At 34.8% G+C, this 20,018-nt stretch overlaps 1 protein-coding gene across 1 annotated transcript in view; it reads right to left on the reverse strand.

Moving 5' to 3' along the window:
• Positions 1–20,018, reverse strand: part of LOC145994066 (ATP-binding cassette sub-family C member 4-like) — a 139,753-nt gene that overhangs the window by 36,956 nt on the left and 82,779 nt on the right. The window contains exons 14-18 of the mRNA XM_083130151.1: positions 17,826–18,031; positions 13,170–13,396; positions 11,786–11,865; positions 10,009–10,159; positions 5,872–5,978 (exon numbers count right to left, since the gene is read on the reverse strand). Of these exons, the coding sequence (XP_082986277.1) occupies positions 5,872–5,978; positions 10,009–10,159; positions 11,786–11,865; positions 13,170–13,396; positions 17,826–18,031 (771 nt within the window). The remainder of the gene's footprint in view (positions 1–5,871; positions 5,979–10,008; positions 10,160–11,785; positions 11,866–13,169; positions 13,397–17,825; positions 18,032–20,018) is intronic.

The raw sequence follows: 20,018 nt of genomic DNA on the forward strand, positions 1-20,018 counted from the left end.
GTTTCCCACTGCACTATTTGAATTTTGAATAATCACATGTTAGTTATAAACGCATCATTGATATCCTGTCTGTTCATATATGTGTGTGGGTTGAGTCTTCGTATCTGCCTGCAACATTTATTTTCTTCTTTTTCTTGTTATCTGATTTCTATATAGAATATTAGAAATGACACATTTCCATTTACAGTATTTCATGTTATGCAAAACATTTACATTTATACACCATCAGAAGTGTGATTGCAACATTACCACTACGTCATCCAACAAAGGTCAAGACCGGTATTATTATATTTTATTGCTCAAGTAATTTCTTTTTAATATGTACAGCTATAAGTGAACATAATAACTTAAACCCTCAGAATCGTAAACCAATAAAAATACACCTCTGTTAACTGCCTTGTATGGGGGGAGGGGGACATTTGCCTCTTCTTTTTTTACAAATTTTCATACTGATATCCGTACACCCTGGGCCTTAGCAAATTAACAGAAATCGTCTGAAGTTTGAACTTGTGACCTCTCCCAATACCGTTGCAAGCTTATTTGTGATTGTTCTCCTCAATTATTCAAAGTGCCTTATTTTTGCATATTCAAATACACACAAGTGAAGAGGGTTCATATCACATTAGTGATTTTAAATTGTATTCTTGGGGCCATGCACACACTTTCTAACATTGTTGCCTGATATTAAAATAAGCGAAAACACACTGCTATGCTTAATAAAAAGAAACATCCATTCATTGCCAGATTGTACAACTGTATAGGTCGAAGTTCATAAGCCTCGTCCATCTCATTCCAGGGACTGCATATTTTGTATACAGTTTATAGTGGCATCATATTCCTTCATCAGAAACTCGAGAAACTTACAAGACAACACAGGTCATAACTCATTATTAGGTCTGTTAAAAAAAAAAAATCGTCAGTCCATATGAGAATTCTTGCTGTGAAATATTTATGCTGTTTAACCTAACAGGATTTGAATCCCTGAGGGAGCCAAGAACTGAGCTTTTGCATTCCACATTAGCAAAACCTTTATATTTCTAACCTCAATTTACTAATCGGGAAATTCCCCTTATCCAACCAATCAGCACATTCACATAACCTCCTATAGAGAAAGGGGGGTGGGGGCATGACTTTCCTGAGCTAGTATTATTGATGTAACATTCTTAACAGGTTAATGCCCACACATAGCTGAAAGTGCATCAGTCTCTACGCACACACTTAGGAATGTTTGAAATGCAAAGAATTCTCGTGACAAAACAAGTAATCGGGAAATTCCCTTTAACAAACCAATCAGCACAAATCACATGACCCTCTCTCTCTCTTTTTTATAGAGAAAGAGAAGGGCATAACATTCTCAAGACAGTATTATTTATGTAACATTCTTAACAGGTCAATGCCTTAACCAACCACTTTTCTATGGTGGTACTGAAAATCATAATTTTGGAACAGGCTTTTTCATAAATAATAGAATTATCTCGGCTCTTAAAACAGTAAAATTTATTAATGATAGGATATCATATGCAGTTTTACAGGGTAGGTGGTGTAAAATTATTTTAATAAACATACATGCACCAATGGAAGATAAAGATGATAATACTAAAGATGATTTTTATACAGAGTTAGAACAGGTCTTTGATAAATTTTCTCAGTATGATATGAAAATTCTGTTAGGTGACTGTAATGCACAGATTGACAAAGAAGAGACATTTAAACCCACGATTGGTAAAGAAAGTCTTCATGAATTAAGTAATGATAATGGTATAAGATTGATTACTTTTGCAACCTCAAAGAATTTAATTGTGAAAAGTACCACTTTTAAACATAAAGATATCCATAAATATACCTGGTCTTCTCCAGATGGTAAAACTCATAATCAGATAGATCATATTCTGATTGATAAGAGAAGGCATACTAGTATAATTGACGTTCGTACACATAGAGGTGCTGACTGTGCCAGTGACCATTATTTAGTAATTGCTAAATTAAGAGAAAGACTCTCAGTGATAAATCATAAGCAACAAAATCTAAAAGTTCTAAAATTTGATACAGGAAAGTTTACTGATGAATGAATTAAGAAAGATTACCAAATTAAACTGTCAAATAGATTTGATGTTTTGCAGGATTTAAATGATGATGAAAATATAAATGAAACAGACATAAATAAGAATTGGGAGCACATACGTAATGCAATAGAATCAGCAGCTAAAGAAAGTATAGGATACCATAAACCGAGAAAAAGTAAGTCATGGTTTGATAATGAATGTCATAATCTAATAGAAATAAGAAATCAGGCTAGACTTAGGTGGTTAAATAACTCTGATGATACAAATCTAAACAATTATAATAGAATAAAGCGAGAAGTTAACCGCATGTTTAGAAGTAAAAAAAGAGATTACTTGAAAACCAAAATTAACGAAATTGAAACAAACAGCAAAAATAAAAATATCAGAGATCTATATAAAGGTGTAAATGAGTTTAGAAAGGGGTGGCAACCTAAAGTAAACTTCATAAAACATAAAGACGATGATTTTCTAGCTGACCCAAGCAATATTCTAAATAGATGGAAGAACTACTTTAATGACCTTTTAAATGTCCATGTAGGAGATAAATCAGAAGTAAATGAGGTCCACACAGCAGAACCTTTAGTTCCAGAACCTAACTTGTGTGAAGTTAAAGATGCTATTAAAAGGCTAAAGAATAACAAAGCACCTGGCATTGATTTAATACCAGCTGAGTTAATTAAATATGGTGGAAATTCATTAATATGTCAAATTCATAAATTAATTTGTTTAATATGGAATAAAGAAGAAATCCCTCAACAGTGGAAAGAATCCATAATTGTTCCTGTGTTTAAAAAAGGTGATAAAATGAACTGCAATAATTACCGTGGAATTTCTCTACTCTCAACAACATATAAAATATTATTTAACATTCTTTTAACAAGACTAACCCCATATGCTAATGAAATTACAGGTGATTATCAATGTGGATTTAAACGTAACAGATCAACTACAGATCAAATTTTTCACATCAGACAGACACTTGAAAAAAAGTGGGAATATAATCAAAATGTCCATCAGCTATTCATTGATTTCAAAAAAGCATATGATTCGGTCAAAAGAGATAAATTATATAATATATTAGTAGAGTTTGGAATACCTAAGAAGCTTGTTAGTATGATAAAAATATGCACCAGTGAAACAGAAAGTAAAATTCGTGTGGGTATTAATATGTCTGACAAATTTACAATTCATGATGGGTTAAAACAAGGAGATGCATTATCTCCATTGCTCTTTAATTTTGCCTTAGAATATGCAGTTAGGAAGGTAAAAGAAACTAAAGAAGGACTAAAATTAAATGGTGTGACTCAGTTGTTAGCATATGCAGATGATGTAGACTTACTGGGGGATGATGTGAATACAATTAAGAATAATGCTAAAATATTTTTCAAAACTGCTAAAGAGATAGGTTTGGAAGTTAACAAAGAGAAAACTAAATATATGCTTACAGGCCGAAACCAAGTGTTAGGTAATAATCAAAATCTAATTATTGATAACAACTCGTTTGAACCAGTTTCCAAATTGAAATACTTAAGAGTAATATTAACAAATGAAAATTATATTAAAGAGGAAATAAAAAGTAGGCTTAATTCAGGAAATGCATGTTACTTCTCTCTTCATAAACTTTTGTCTTCTCGTTTAATATCTAAGAAACTAAAAGTTAAAATATACAAAACAGTAATTTTGCCTGTAGTATTATATGGATGTGAAACTTGGTCCCTTACATTGAAAGAGGAACATAAATTGAGAGTATTTGAAAATAAGATATTTAGGAAAATATTTGGACCTAAAAGGGATGAGGAGACAGGTGAGTGGAGAAGGTTACATAATTTAGAACTACATAATTTGTATTCGTGTCCAGATATTATTAGAATGATTAAAAGAAGAAGACTTAGGTGGGCAGGAAATGTGGCACGAATGGGAGAGGAAAGAGGAGTTTACAGGATTCTTGTTGGGAAACCTGATGGTAAGAGACCTGTAGGAAGACCAAGACGAAGATGGAGGGACAACGTTGAGATGGACCTAAAGGAAATCGGTAGGGATGGAAAAGAGTATATAGAACTTGCTCAAGATAGGGACAGATGGAAGGCCTGTGTTGCTGCAGCCATGAACCTTCGGGTTTAAGAAGGCTAGGGAGTTAGTTAGTTAGTCAATGCCTTAATGTTTACACGCATACATAAGCGCATCAATGTCTCTACACACACACACAGAAATGTTTAGAATGGAAAGAATTCTCAGGAAATTCCCCTTAGCCAAGCAAATCACCACAAGTTACATAACCCTCTCTCTCTCCCTTTTTTATAAAAAAAAGAGAAGGGCATAACATTCCCAAGCTAGTATTATTGATGTGACATTCTTAACAAGTGAACGTCACATCTACACACACGCACACACACTCAGGGAATGTTTGGAATGCAAAACTATTGATTTGTCTGAGTAAAAACAACTAGGTTACATGAGAATTCTTGCAACATTTCTGGTAGTATTCAATTTGGTTAAAATTACTGGTTAAGAAAAAAAAATTAAATTAAAAAAAAACACTACGGAAACCTATGACCTTACTTAGATTCATTTCATTCTTAACAGGTCAAAGCCTCAATATTCACACGCTCCTGTAAGTACGTCAATCTTCACACATACACTCAGGAATGTTTGGAATGCAAAGAATTCTTGTGACAAAACTATTGATTTGTCTAAGTAAAAACTATGTTACATGAGAATTTTTGCATATCACGCAAGTTAGGTTCCCAAGAAATACTTCCTACACAGTGATTTATATATCACCAATGCCATCTAGTTGCAAATAAATGTACTTAGTGAACATGAAAGAAGTAAGTATGGTGCCATCTATTTGCAAAAAATGTAATTGTTGGAAAAAGATTCATTACTCAATGATTTTATATATCAGCCGGTAGTAATACGATTAGCTGAAGACATATGACAGAGCGCTCTCGAGTTCACGTAGCTAATTGCTAGGGCCCAAATATTACTAAAATACATTTCCCTTGTATATTTCTTGTACCGCCATGTTGTTGCTGATTAGTTTCAATCACAAACAATATAATAACACTGGAGGATATGAGAATATGCAAGTACGGTATCTTCGGTTCAGATATAAATGGACCGAATGTATACTGGGATATTTTGCAAAAATTTTTAAAATGGACTCATGTGAGTCAATTATTTTTTACAGTTAAAAAAGTAATGGATTTCGCTTTAGTTATTTGAAAAAGTGAAATTAAAAAAATTGGGTGTCATAGGGGAAAATTATCTAAATCTTAGAACTTTTATACAATAAAATTGGAATTTAAGCTCTTGCGTAAAACAAATGTTCAGTTTTTTACACTTGGAAAATCAGCTAAAATCATGATTTTCAGTTAAATTACACTAGAGAGATCACTATGAAATTGTTAGATTTTGGGGGGTGATCGCTCGTGTCCCCTTTTCTACTACTGTTGAAACATAGTCCAAGGCCTGTACTTCCGTGTACAATAGTGTTTTGTTCCATTACATTTTGTGTTTTTTTTAATTGGCCAAAGGAATTTACTTTCTGGATGACCCTTGTATAACATGTTCCTGAGTGGAGGGTGGTTGCTGTCACTTTACTCCATTAAATTAAATAACAGCTATTATAATTCTGATTATGAATATTTGAAAACAAAACTCTGACAGATTGATATTTTTACATGTGACATATTAAAAGTTATAAACATTCTAAACTACTTTAGGTTGTAGAATCAACATTGGTTCACCGTAGTTAGGAATCCACAATATCTGAATAAAATCTATCTATCTAACATTATCTACATACCTGGTGATTCTGAAACTCTATTGTCACAATTTCTTGAGCTCCAAATGCTCTTATAGTCTCAAGACCACGTAATGTTGTAGAGAGATATGTAGAAACTGGTCCTCGAGCTAAAACAAAGAACAGGAATAATATTGCACAGAATGAATACTTCTCTGTTATAACACTCCCATTAACTTCCAATGAAATCATTACAACCCTGAAATGTCCATGACTTTGCATGGTAACTATTGTCTTAAAGGCAAACTAGAGTGTCAGTTTCTTAAATCTTCACATAACAGCAGCTAGCAAATATTTACAAGTCATTTACTAATTCTTACATTTCAGATCCATGGCCAAATCCTTCCTCAGGGGTATAAAAATCGCATTAAGGATAAAAACAGAGTAAAAAGTGGTTAAAAGGGAAAATACTTGGGATTAATAAACCTGCACTTGCACTGTTGTCATCATTTGTCCTTCGTGAAGGACGCACATCACTGTCTATGGTGCAGCACTGGTCCTGTTTTATTGCACTCAGTCTTTTATCCTTTTAACCAATTTTTATTTTGTCTTTATCCTAATGCGATTTATGGACACACCTAGAGAAAGGATCAGGCAAGGAATCCGAAATGTCGGAATAAGTAAAGGACTTGTAAACCACACATAAGTAGAAATTTATAAGAAGACGTGAGTGAGTTACTATATTATTTCCACGAAACTTCCTGAGGAACAGGAAGTCAACCCAACAGTGAAACAATGAGTTCCCAAGTCGATGGTGGCAGAGGCCACCAAAATTAATCGAACATTTACAAGTAAGTTTTGTGGAAATAACTTAGTAACTCACTTACGTCTTCTAATTATCAACCACATTTTTATTCCCCCTAACATGAAATAGAAATGTATGCTTTCTTTAAAACCAGACTTATGAATCAGATAGGATTACCTTACATCAATACAGTACAAGCATGAATGATTGGCTAAGTTGTCTAGTTGGCACTACAATTAGTGGCTTTACAAATTGTAGCAGGCCAAAATTGACATTGATAGACAACAGTCATATGTAAGCATAAAATCAAAATTTGTTCTTTACTTACGTACAGTAAGTATAGACTTGTCAAAAACAACGTTTTGATGGCAACTGCCCCCTTCTTCAGGTCAAGAAGTCGGCTTTACGGAAATCCACAAAGCTTCGTCACTTAGAAAGGATATAGGTTTTTACGTGGACAGGTTGAAAGCTAGGATAACAAATGACTGAAACAGGAGTATTCCCACATTTTAAAATCCCTTAAAACTCATATAAAAACTGTTAAAACCCGTGTTACTATCCGATCACAATTCACATGTTGACTGGAACTGGTATGTACTCAAATGCACGAGGTTGCGAGTGAGTCAATTTTCCTCCTTCCCCTAACTTCCCCTTTAATTACGCCATTTCAAACAAGAAGTCGCATATGATGCTTGCCTTCCGTACAATGTCTGGGTTAACCTTGAATCCGATTTCTTTATATTCATGTTTTTCCCATTTTTTCAACATTCCTAGCCATATTTCATCAATATTCCCATCTTCTCTATTCAGCTTATTCTCTCTATTTTTACATATAAAAGAGGCCTCGTAAACATTCCTACTTAATAATTTGTCTTCCTTACGTATAACTTCCCGTGTAACTATCTCATAACATGTACATGTTAGGGGGCAGTTGCCACCGAAACGTTGTCTTTGGCAAGTATATATATACTCACTGTACATAAGTAAATAACAAATTTTGATTTTATGCTTATATATGATAGTGAGTAAGTCGCACGCATCCAAAATATTAATTAGACAACAGTCTTTGGCCTTATGTGGATTCTTCCACAAAACAAGCCACAAAGATAGATTGCCCGATACTTCTCCTAGAAGAGATTGAAGGATATGATAAAACTGCTGGCTCCTTGGTAAATGTCAAGGTTTATGAAACAAGCCTAGTAAAGTAGGACAGATAGAGACCACATGGACACTCACTTGCTTTCTGGTACTCTACATGTGTAAGAGATAGTGATCACACTGATAGATGGCTTGTTTGCTGGAGGACAAGACTTCAGGAAATGGACTTGGGCAAAAATGGCCACTGGGGGTTAGGCAAGCATCAAGACACTCTAACACAGGAATGGTATACAAAACCTCCCTTTGGAAACAGCAACCTGTGCTAGAGTAATTTCAGTTAGCCACCGACTGTGCCACTACTGTCAGTTAAATAAAAGAGACTATTATTATTCTTTTAGCATGGTGCCTTAGAATCTCTCCAGTACAGTTACTGGAGGACTTAGTATTTTAGTTATTAGAACTTAGAACAAGTATGATTTATTTGTGAACTTGTAAACTGTAGAAAATATATGTGAGTTGTCCATGAACTACTCTGAGTTATTACTCCCCCCAAGCAGGGGTAGAACAATGCAAGGTACCTGAAAAATTGTACTTGGCCTGGGTGCCTGAATTTTTAAATTCAGTCCTATTATTTCTTTTTTTTTTTAATATTTCGAGTTTGCTTACATAAATTTCCATTACCCTTTTTTTAAAAAAAATAACAAGTACATTAAGTGTTTTTTTAATGTTTGTGCATTTTCTATATCACGTGTTTAATTAAATCAGAATAATAAACATGCCATTATAAATTTTTGCAATTTTGCTAGATAAATTTTAAAATCTGAAACGATATGGTACAGTCTGCCACATATTAGAATGTATCGCATGGTTATTCATGCTGTTACCAGTTGAGCATTCTTTAACACATTCGGGTCTGGCCTCATAATACAGCATTGTTACCTCTGGTCTGCGGTTTTTGGTTGTTTTTCAAAAAATCATAGAAAAAATATTTTTAATTTGTTTTTATTAAACCACATATTTCTTAAATCTACAAAACTTTCTCTTTTCAATGAACAAAAATTTGTTAAATTTTATTTTCATTTTCAGACGTTTTTTAATATTTTTTTCAGCAATGTTTTGTGAAGAAGAAAAAAGTACAACATTGTAAGAAATGTTAATATAGAGATATTTTAAGTTCGTAATCTGGAAATTTCGATAATTAACTACATAAACTATCAATACATCTTTTGAATCTTGCATAAGAATACTTCTTATGTGCACATAACAAAAAATTATTACAAATTACAAGTAATTATCTTTTGTATGAAAAAGTGGCTGCAGGACAGGACCAGACGATGTATCAGTTGGTTCTGCGTCATCTGTAAAAATTAAATAAATAAACTAAATAAATAAAATACATTTTCATTTTACATACACTATACAAAATAATAAATGGAAAAACTAAAAATACATCAGAGCATGTAGGAGAATCAAGCAAGAGGCAAGATGAATAGACCCAAAAAAATTACCTCTTCTCACTTCATTCATAAAATACTAGAGTTTGCAACACTGTTTATATTGTCAACAATTGATTATTACGAATATAACCTACCTTGGAAATCTTCAAATTCATCTGCATCATCAAAATCGGTGCTAACTTCAAACTCTGAGGCGGAATCCTCTATGCAGTCTGGATCTAACGATGCCATTCTAAACAATGCACAGTACATCAACCCGACAACAAACAGTCACAGGTGCGAGATAAAAATAGCACATCAGTCACCTAGTGGTCGGAATTTCAACAGATGGGCTTGAATGAACACGCGCATGAGACGAAGTACGAGCATAGCCCGTCGTTCAATCGGCAAAGCGATTGCATACCGCAGGACGGGCTATGCCCGTCGTTCGTCCACATTGACTTTAAGTGCACTGCGGGCTATGCCCGTCGTGAGACCCCAATGTGTTAAGAAGGCCACTCTGGTGCAAGAATTAAATACTTTTAATCCAATTTTGTATTAATTAATTAGATGTTTTAAGGTATCAGTTTAAAATGTGTAGCTTAGTTGAATTCATGGCTTTCTTAGCTCGTATTTGGAAGCAAGAAAAAAAAAGTCTTGGCTCCTGAATTATTTTTAGTTTTGTCTATCCCTGCTCCCAATCCTTAGGTAAAGCTACCCCTGCATATGGCAACATGCCATGAAGGGGAATATGAGTATAAGGACCAACACATTTACAATCTCGGCTACTTGTCTGGGTGAAGTGATCAGCACCATGCTCTGGCTACCTTTAAACCATTGCAAATCTATACAGGTACTCACAAATTAGTTCCAATCTCTTGAGTTTCTTTGTTGTAGCCATAAAGGACCTCGAAAGGAGCATAATAATACAAACTTCAATAAATATCGGTACCAGAACCACAGGGTTTACGAGACCAACAACAGTCATGGAACCCAGAAATGTAAGAATTATCTGGAAGAATAATAAAAAAAATATTTTTTTTAAATATATACAGCATAAACAATAATGTTTCTTTTAGTCAGGGCAGAACTCATGACAATACTGATGTTCCAACCAATATTTTCCCAGAGCTTAAATACAACACAAATTATGGAAAATACTGAATTTCAAATCTGTATCAAAATTGTATGGCAAAAGTACGCTTGACAATCAGATTATGTCATAAATGAATCCAAGAATATTTTAATTGAAAACTTTATGTGACATAGTTGGAATGGAACAGTTGTGCAAACATGAATGCTGGGAAAATATGGTCAAATGTATTGAATTACACAGTAGGCTCCTTTAATTCAAACTTGGATAATTCAAATTATTTGGTACTGAACAGATGTTTATTATGTTTATTACCCTTGAAATTCCTATTGAAAGCAATGTTAAAAATTCATATGTAATTCGAATTTTTGAACCTTTTATTTCGGTGGTTCTCAACCTTCTTCAGTCCGGGGCCCACCTTGAAGGATATTGCACTTCATGGGACCCATAAGCATGGGCACCGGCAGAATTACTTATAAGGGTGTGCACACAGTTTATAACCATACTTTTGCTAACATCGAAGTCCTTTTTTTTACGCTTGCTTAAACAAATTAGACATATTTCATTCTAGAAAAGTAAATATGTAATTTAAGACACTAATGTACTCTACTCTAACATCTAACTAAACACATATGCTGAAACTGAAAACATTTTTTTTCTTTTTACTCACTGAACTAATGTGATGGTCAGGGCTGCCTTTTCCACATAACCTGGGGTATGTTGGGTTCAATGGTGGTTAACTTAAGTCGTAAATCTGAGTGCACGTCAAGTCTATTTGTGAACTTGCTTTTCAATTGAATCAGAGATGAAAATCTCTTTTCACACAAATATGAGGTGGAGAACGGCATGAGCAATTTTAATGCCTCATCTCTTAAGAATTCATTGCTGCAACCGAAACGAAAACGGCAGATATCCGATCCCTCGAGTCAAATATCAAAAATATGCCAATACTTGAGCATGAAAATGATGATGGTGAGATCAAAAGTCGACCACTAAAATGTGTTTGGGCAACAAGATGGCTTATACATATACATACCATAATCAGAACCATTCTGATTACAGAAGTAGAGTTTGAGGACTCAGCCTTATAAAAAAAAGGAAATTTTAAAAAATACAAAAGGTTTGTGAAAGAAAGTTTTATAAAGTTATTAAAATTGTCCACAATATTAACAATTCTAAATTTCTAAAATAATTTTTTACAAATCTAACATTTTATTACTGTTAAAATATCAAATTTTGCATTTCAAGTTTATTTTTTTAATAATTTTGTAACCTGATTGATTAATTTGGTTTATTTTACTTTGCCCTTTTTGCCATTTTTGGCTATTTGCGAAGATGAAGATGAGTAATAATATGATGAAATTGATGAAGGGAGGCTCACAAACACCCATGCCCAGGCTGGGATTTGAACATGGGACCCCTGGCATTGTAGCATGCTGTGCTAACCACTCTGCCTAGGAGGCCAGCAATTTTGAAACTTGGGATTGCACACTTTGTATTCTATCGGGTCAGCCCTAATGTACATGAATGATGTCGTAAAATTACCTGGAGAAAATCCATCATTGACAAAATAAGTATTGAATCTATGGCATCTAAATCAGTGGTGAACCTCGTATTTATTTGCTCTAAAATAAACAGAAAAATGGGATAAAAAAAAACATGCTTATTCTAAATATTTCATCAAAGCTAACCAGCATATTCACCACTACATGTAAATAATTATCTAGATCTATATAATGAACTAGATTACTGTCAATTATAACTAATTATCATTTACTCTCATGCCTCCCTGATGCCATAGTGATGTCACCGTCGCCTTGTAATCAAGAGGTCCCAGGTTCGATACCATGAGAAAGCACACTGCAAAGTGGTTCAGATTTCACTTTAAACTGTATGTAAAGTCCCATTTAGCCTATCTGTGCATAAAGTGGCCTTGAAACACAACTTAAACAATCATTTGCTTTCATTGTGTAACAACAGTGTCTAAATATGTCAAAATTAAGTGAGGACACTTAAAATGCTTCAAAACGTACAAGAACAGCTGGACAAAGCAAAATTTAATATAAACAAAAGTAGGGCTAAGCCGATACCACTTGAAAGATATGATGTTACTCTTACCAATTCCAACTGATACAGACACTTGAAAATTGTAACAATTCAAAGTAATTCAAAATATATAAAAAATATTTATATATGCATTTTTCATTCGAACTACCCATCTCATAGTATTTTGCTTTAAAATATTCATAATTTCACATGAGATAATCATTTAATCACACAATCAATTTTCCCCAACAATGTTGTTGTACCTAATAAATAAAATATAGAATTTTGCATAATTCTCAGGATGTTTACATATTGCAAAAATGTCAAGTAGTTCTGTTGCAGACCCAAAGAGACACCTGGACTTGAGAAAAGTATCAACTGGTATTGGTGACTAGGAGTGTGCGGGACAGAATCTTTTGGGTCGGGACGGGATCTGGATGGGAAATTTTTTAAATCCCAACATTCAGGACAGGAAATGTTCGAAATTTCCAGAAGCTCTGGAAATCTCGAATTCTACACATCATTTTCAATTTAAGATAATGTTTTTGCATTTCTTGAATAAGAACTAACAATTTTCAATAAGTTCCAGAAACTTACAATGCAGAAAACATCGAGAATTAACGACATTTTAAAATGACCATTCGGTATTTCCTGGCTGCCTGGGATCCCAAAAAGTCGGGAAGTCATTTCCCAAAGTCAGGATCGGGATGGAAAACTTTTGTTTCACGATCCCGGTTCCGATTTTTCGGGATCCCGCACACCCCTATTAGTGACTAAATTCCAACTTAATTTTTCAAAATCGATACCACTGGTAACAGTACCAGCTCAGCACTAAACAAAAGTGTTCACTACACCTCGTATTGTACAATATAATTAGGATTACCTGAGGTAGTCTTATCCAGAAACTCTTTGGTGGCTCTAACAACAGAATTCAGCATCTTGTTATGCAACTTCAAGCTGGCTCTCACACAAAGAATGCTGAACATCAACATTCTGAATATGCAAAAGAAGCACATGAAAATTATTAGAGTAGTATAAATATGCACACTTGCAGTTGTGTTAAATTCTCTCCTGTAATTGCTTGTTGTACTCTTCTCTTCTTCCTGCATCCTAATTAAAACAAAATAATAATATGAATATTAATTTCCATGCAATGCAAAAACAAAACCAATACAATGAAATTACTTCGGGTTGAGCTAATGTTGTTATCAGTGATATCAGTATATAGTGGAACCCTGATTTTATGTTCCACGATTTTATATTTCCCCACATTATATATTCAATCTTGATGTTTTCCTAGACTTTACATTTTCTGTACTTTAAGTTACTTTCACCTTGGTCCCCTAAAAAATGTAAAATCGAGGTCCACTGTATACTTCTCAACAGTTCAGGTAGTCTGTTACATGATGCATTGATATGACGATAAAATTAATACATTGTCATAATAACATTTGAAAATGGTTAGGCTAAGTTCAGAGTTCCACATTTGTGCAATAGTTATAATAATTTTGGTCATATGATTGCTCAAAATTTATTCATATAATGCAAGTGTCTGAAATTACTATTTAAAACTAATTTTACTAAATATGATGTTTAAAAAAGCCAATTTGTATATCATGACAAAATTATTAAATTATGCAATATTTTGAATTCATATTTATAACAGTTATTTTTGACTGATAATATGAAAAGCAAATATCTTCAATCATATGTGTTCTTTCAGACAAGCAAATAAGAAACATTCAAATGTAAAATTAAATTTATTAAAATTGTGTACATTTTCATTGGCATCAAGGTTTATATACAAAGGTCAACACTTTAAAATTGTCCAATGTATAATATGATGTCATTCTTGGTATTTTGTATCAACATTCAAAAAATGGTAATTGTAATCACTAGATAAGTATCATTATATACATTGCAAAATAGCTGTAACAGAGCAAATATGTACATTTACTTCCCAAACCTCAACGCTGTTAAGCACTTATGGACAAAAATATATATAAAAAAAAAACAATTGAAGATAACACATGCTAAAAATCTTGCTTGAACTAGTTTCTCTCATAATAGTGGTCTGTGACTTTTATTGGGATTCTCACGTATACAATAAGGAAAGCACAGTCAGTCTGCATGGGGATAGTGTGATAAGAGGGCATCTTTTTTTAAAAAAAAAGTTTTAGCTTGCACTGTTTTTTTAGCGGAAAGTTTTATATTGATTATTTTAACAAACAACAGTGAGCATGTGTCAAGCAAAGGGTTTAGCTTTTTCCAAATATTTTACCTTTACCATATTGTACCAACTCCTTTTCCGGACGAGTGTATGAATTGACGAGGCTATGGAAATTGTTGGATAGCTGATATATAGGACCTAAAGAAGGGAACAGTGGTTCCCGAAACGTTGTCTGTGTACAAAATAGATCATTTTATGTAAGTAATAAATAATTTTGTATTTTTAATTTTTAGAAATACGAAAGAATATATATAAAAGTGAGTAAGTCGCACAAACCTGAAGTAAGTTAAATGTAAGTTGGTATTTCCTTTTCATCATAGAACCGTAGCTTCCTACTGTGCTAACACTTTAGTTTGAATTCTGACAGGTATATATGTATAATGATGTACCAGTCAGGACTTCAGATTTAGCCGAGGCCATTTATTAAGTTGATTAGTGAGATGGATTAACTGAATTGGTTGACTCCACTGTCTTGTACTTATTTCACTTTTGGTAATAGGTCTCGATATTGAGTTTCACTGTCTCACATCTTTTCCTTTATTTTTTTTCATATTATTGATGAGATGTGTTTGAACTGTCAGCCATGCAGCTCTAATGGGACATTATGAGCAAAATGAGAAGCTTAAAGTGCAAGTTAGAAATAACTTTGAAATGAATATTGACTCAAGTGATTCACAGTAGGTTTGGCTGCTTGAATCTGAATTATCTGAATTTCATATCCTGGATTTAATAATTTAATATCAGAACCTCAGATCCTGGAGTCAGTATCAGAACCTTGGGTTCAGTATCTGGTATCTGAATCTGCATCCAAACCTCAGGTCTAGAAATCACTATCTGAACATTGAGTTCGGGATTAAGTATCCAAATCTCAGATTCTGGATCCAATATCTCAATACTGATTCAGAATCACAAATCTGACATCCAAATCCCATACCTAATAAACAAATCCTGGAATATACAGGGTGTCCGAGAAGTCTTTGTATGAAAACAAAAATTAACTGTATCTGCTATATGCAATATAGACATGGTACCAAAGTGTTCGGAAACTATTCATTTTTTTTTTTTTTTTTTTTTTGTTTGTTTCAGGTTTCTGTAACGCTGCAGTAGTGTAGCAGTACCAGTGTCCAGCAAACCAGAAATGTACACAAATCAGGAAAAAGCTGAGTATGTCCTGTGGTTTCACGAAAGCAGGTCACAAAAACAGTGCAGAGACAGTTTCAAACATCATACGGAAAGGTGCTACCCGATGGTAGGAGCATTAAGTTGTGGTATGACAAATTCAAGACCACAGGATCTGTTACTGACGCACAGAGAAGTGGCCGACCATCAACCTCAGACGAAAGGGTGGAAGATGTCAGAGTGGCTTTTATGTGCAGTCCGAAGAAATCCGTGCGTACACCCTCACGTGATTTACAGATGCCAAAAAGTTATGTTCATGATGTGTTACACAAACGTTTACTGTTTTGTGCATACAAAGTGCAAATCCTGCAGGCTTTGTTGCCCAATGACGGCAAACATCGGTATAACTTTGCGGTGAAAATGTTATCATACATTGACGCTGATAATGGCTATCTGGAACGTGTTGCTTTTTCAGATGAGGCAGTCTTTCATGTCAGTGGTTTAGTGAATAGACACAACGTGTGTATCTGGGGTAAAGAGCCCCTTCATGAGGTGAGGGAGTCTACCATGGGCAGCCCAAAGGTGAATGTTTGGTGCATGCTGCTACATGACAGAATAATCGGACCATTCTTTTTCTGTGAGGACACCATAACATCTGGAGTGTATCTCGACATGTTGCTATTTGTATGCTGTTCCTCAATTGCTAGAATACCACCCAAATGTTATCTTTCAACAAGACGGTGCACCGCCACATTGGAGTCTGGAGGTTCGTTTCTACCTAGATCAGACATTTCCTGGAAAATGGATTAGTTGAGATGGACTGACAGCGTGGCCTGCATGATCTCCAGACATAACCCCTTTAGATTTTTTTCTATGGGGTTATGTGAAAGACAATGTCTACAGAACTCCTGTATCCGATCTTGCAACTCTGGGACAACCCAAGTTATCACATCAATCCCTCCTGTGATGTTGGCTAATGCATGGCGAGATGTTGAATTTCGACTAGATGTACTCCGTGGTACCAAGGGTGCTCACGTGGAGATTTATTGATTTCTTTCCTATTGCCAATAAAACTTGAATAGTTTCCAAACATTTTGGTACCATTATTTCATGTCTATGTTGCATATAGCGGATAAAGTTAATTTTTGTTTTCATACAAAGACTTCTCGGACACCCGGAACAATGTGAATGTTTTAGGTTACGACACCCCAACATTGATCAGATCCATTCATTCCTTGCTCGCAGATCGTGAAAGCTTAAGGGCACAAGGAACATTTTTTTCCCACATCGAGCAACTCACGAGAACCCGAAACTGTTCCTTCCCCACTGGTGAAAGAGAGGTCTGTGCACTAGATGGTTATAGGAGGGGGAGAAAACTTAGCATTATGCTTATGGGAACATTATTTTACTTGTTCTCTTTGGAACATCAAATTTCCGATCATGTAAGAAAAACATATAGTGGGAACAGGATAGGTTGAAGATTTTGTTTGTGTTACGAAAAGTTGAAACTTCCATTTGATTAGCCGTAACTTGGGGTTGAAGTTGCTTGTCCATAAGGAATACATGGGAGTCTATAAATAATTATTCATCATATTTCTTACAGATCGTATCTATCTTAATAATCAACTTCAAACACTGCTTCCATTCGCAACATGGGGAGAAATTCAGACTCTCTTGTCCCATGCTTTGCTTTCTTAAGTAGCACTGCCCATGCCGACGATACTTAAATAAATGCATGCCTGAAGCGATACTGTCACTCTTCGCTGTAAGAGGCACTAGAAATTTTTGTGCAAGCGTCAAGTTACTGATATAGTAAGTGATATATGAAGTAGCAATAAGGACAATACCAGCAATAATAATAATAATAAAATAATAATCTATTATTGTATCCTTTGAAAGAGACTTCTACTCAATACACCAGATGCACAAATATCTGACAGACCTGTTATCCTTTATTCAGATTTTAAATCTGTAATATATTGAAATATAGAATCATTCTCATATCCTGTCATTTTTTCCCACCGCTTTCAACCAAGAACATTTTCTCTAAAATTAGAAAAAATTGTATTCACAAATTTATGGAATTGGGAAAACTCTCTAACAGAACTATTTACTTTTTGGAATAAGAGATTGAAGTTCTGACAGTCACACACACACATACACACAGACAATATAATAAGTTTAACGTACCAGAATTTCAGCCAATAAACTTGTCCTGATAGCGCAGCTTGTGAGACTATGAAGAGAATGACTACAAAGAATATGAAGCATACGTTTCCTCCTGCACCAAAATATTTGGCATACATGCTGCACTTGAAACCATCATGCATCTTAAATTCTTCCAGGTAGTCCCTTAACTTGTCCTCATCATATCTTTCAACTGGTAGCGTTATGTACTGGAAACAAAATATTTTTTTTTAACTTACTGGAAACTTGGTAAGAATTTGAAACTCAGCCAGTGACTAGTTAACCACGAATTATTCATTCACCTCCTGAATTAATGTAAATAACTAAGTGACTCTGCATTAGTTTTTTTTTTTTTAGAAAAAGAAACTGCTTAGGTGGATATTTAATTTACAAAACTTTCATATGGATATTACATCTTCATATACATCCAATAAAAAAAAAAAGGCAGAATCTTGTGCTAACTTACAGACTATTTATAGAAATAACAGATTGGTACAATTATCAATATAGTGGAACCATGATTTTTACATGCCCATGTTTAACATTTTCTTGCTTTGTACATCCAAACTATTTAGTCCCAAAAATATCAAAATTAGGGCTGAGCTGGTACTGACGCTCATGGACATCGACGAAGCCACATCTGAAAGGGACCCCAGTGAAGCTGACACCACTGGTGTTGCTCGTCATTAAGACATTGACGGCATCGGAGAATCCACAGACACAGCATGCTATGACGAGCCGGTTCAGTGTGTCCCAAACAACCATCCACAGTGCCATTCACCGAAGGTTAGATCTCAATTACGTACAGACAGGTCGATGCAAAAGGACGAAGCAATTCCGTTCATCAGTGCACTGAAAGTTATCCACGTGGTTTCATGGTTGTGGCTGGTATTTGTTACAGGGGAAAACTGAAGCTATGTCACGTTGCCAACAATGTGAAAATCAATGCTGCATATTATCAGGAACATGTTTTGACTGATATTTACAACCCTGAAATCTCCACAATGTATGGTACGGATACCAACCCTGTGGAGCTGCATCAGAACAAGGCATCCAGTCACGCAGCCAAATCAGCGCTGGCATTCTACAGATGGATGGAAGCTAGTACCGGGATTCATGCTATTCCCTTTTCCGACATCCCCATGAAGGGTCCCGATGCCAGCTCCATGGACTACTGTGCATTTGGGCTTCTGAAACACCACCTTTCTTCTCGTAAGGTATGCACGATTTCTGGCCTCTGGAAAGCGGCCCAACAAGAGTGGAATAATATACTCCTTGTACAACTGCAACGAGGTCTTCTCCAGTGGAAACTGCACTTTCGGGCAATCGTCAAGAGTGCTGGTCATCACATCGAACACAACCGGTGGTGGAAAGGAGTAGCTTTTTTCCTGGGAAGAAAGGTTTCACCCCTGGCACCCCTAGGGGGGGGGGGGGGGGAAGGGTGTGAACACTTCAAAGTCATCTATAGGGAAGTGTATCAGCCTCTGTATTGGTATCGACTGATACCAGTGGTATCAGAATCAGAAAGTATCACTAGGAATTTATTTCCCAATACTTACTGATATATTTCCCTGCATCTTAGTCTTTCACGTGGTCTGCATAAATGCCACACAACAATTTCATGGACGTTCATATTTACTATGTGCAAATTACTCACAAGATTAACAATATAAATTCAGTTTTAGTTACGTTTTTGCGAGTATAGTTCGTTCTTCAATTACGACGTTTCGAGAGATAACTTCTCTCTTCTTCAGGTTATAAGCAATTCATAGGGTCTTAGCTTTGTCAAAATATTTCTTTCATAGTCAACAGGATCAAGGATTAGGTGAAATGTGAGCGGGGGAAAAATATATAACTTAGGTAACAATGGCTTTTAAGAATGTAAATTGTCAATTTGTAATCGATCTTCCCATATTTTTCCCCGACTCACATTTCACCTAATCCTTGATCCTGTTGACTATGAAAGAAATATTTTGACAAAGCTAAGACCCTATGAATTGCTTATAGCCTGAAGAAAAGAGAAGTTATATCTCGAAACGTCGTAATTGAAGAACGAACTATACTCGCAAAAACGTAAGTAAAACTGAATTTATATTGTTAATTTCATGGAGTATAATTATCCCAGAAATTTTGCAAAGCATAAAGTCTTTCATTCATTTCGCAGCAGCATTGTATTGTTATTGGTTCATACCAGTT

This window comes from Lepisma saccharinum, chromosome 10 (assembly GCF_977018435.1).
Source record: "Lepisma saccharinum chromosome 10, izLepSacc3.1, whole genome shotgun sequence".
Classification (NCBI taxonomy): domain Eukaryota; kingdom Metazoa; phylum Arthropoda; class Insecta; order Zygentoma; family Lepismatidae; genus Lepisma; species Lepisma saccharinum.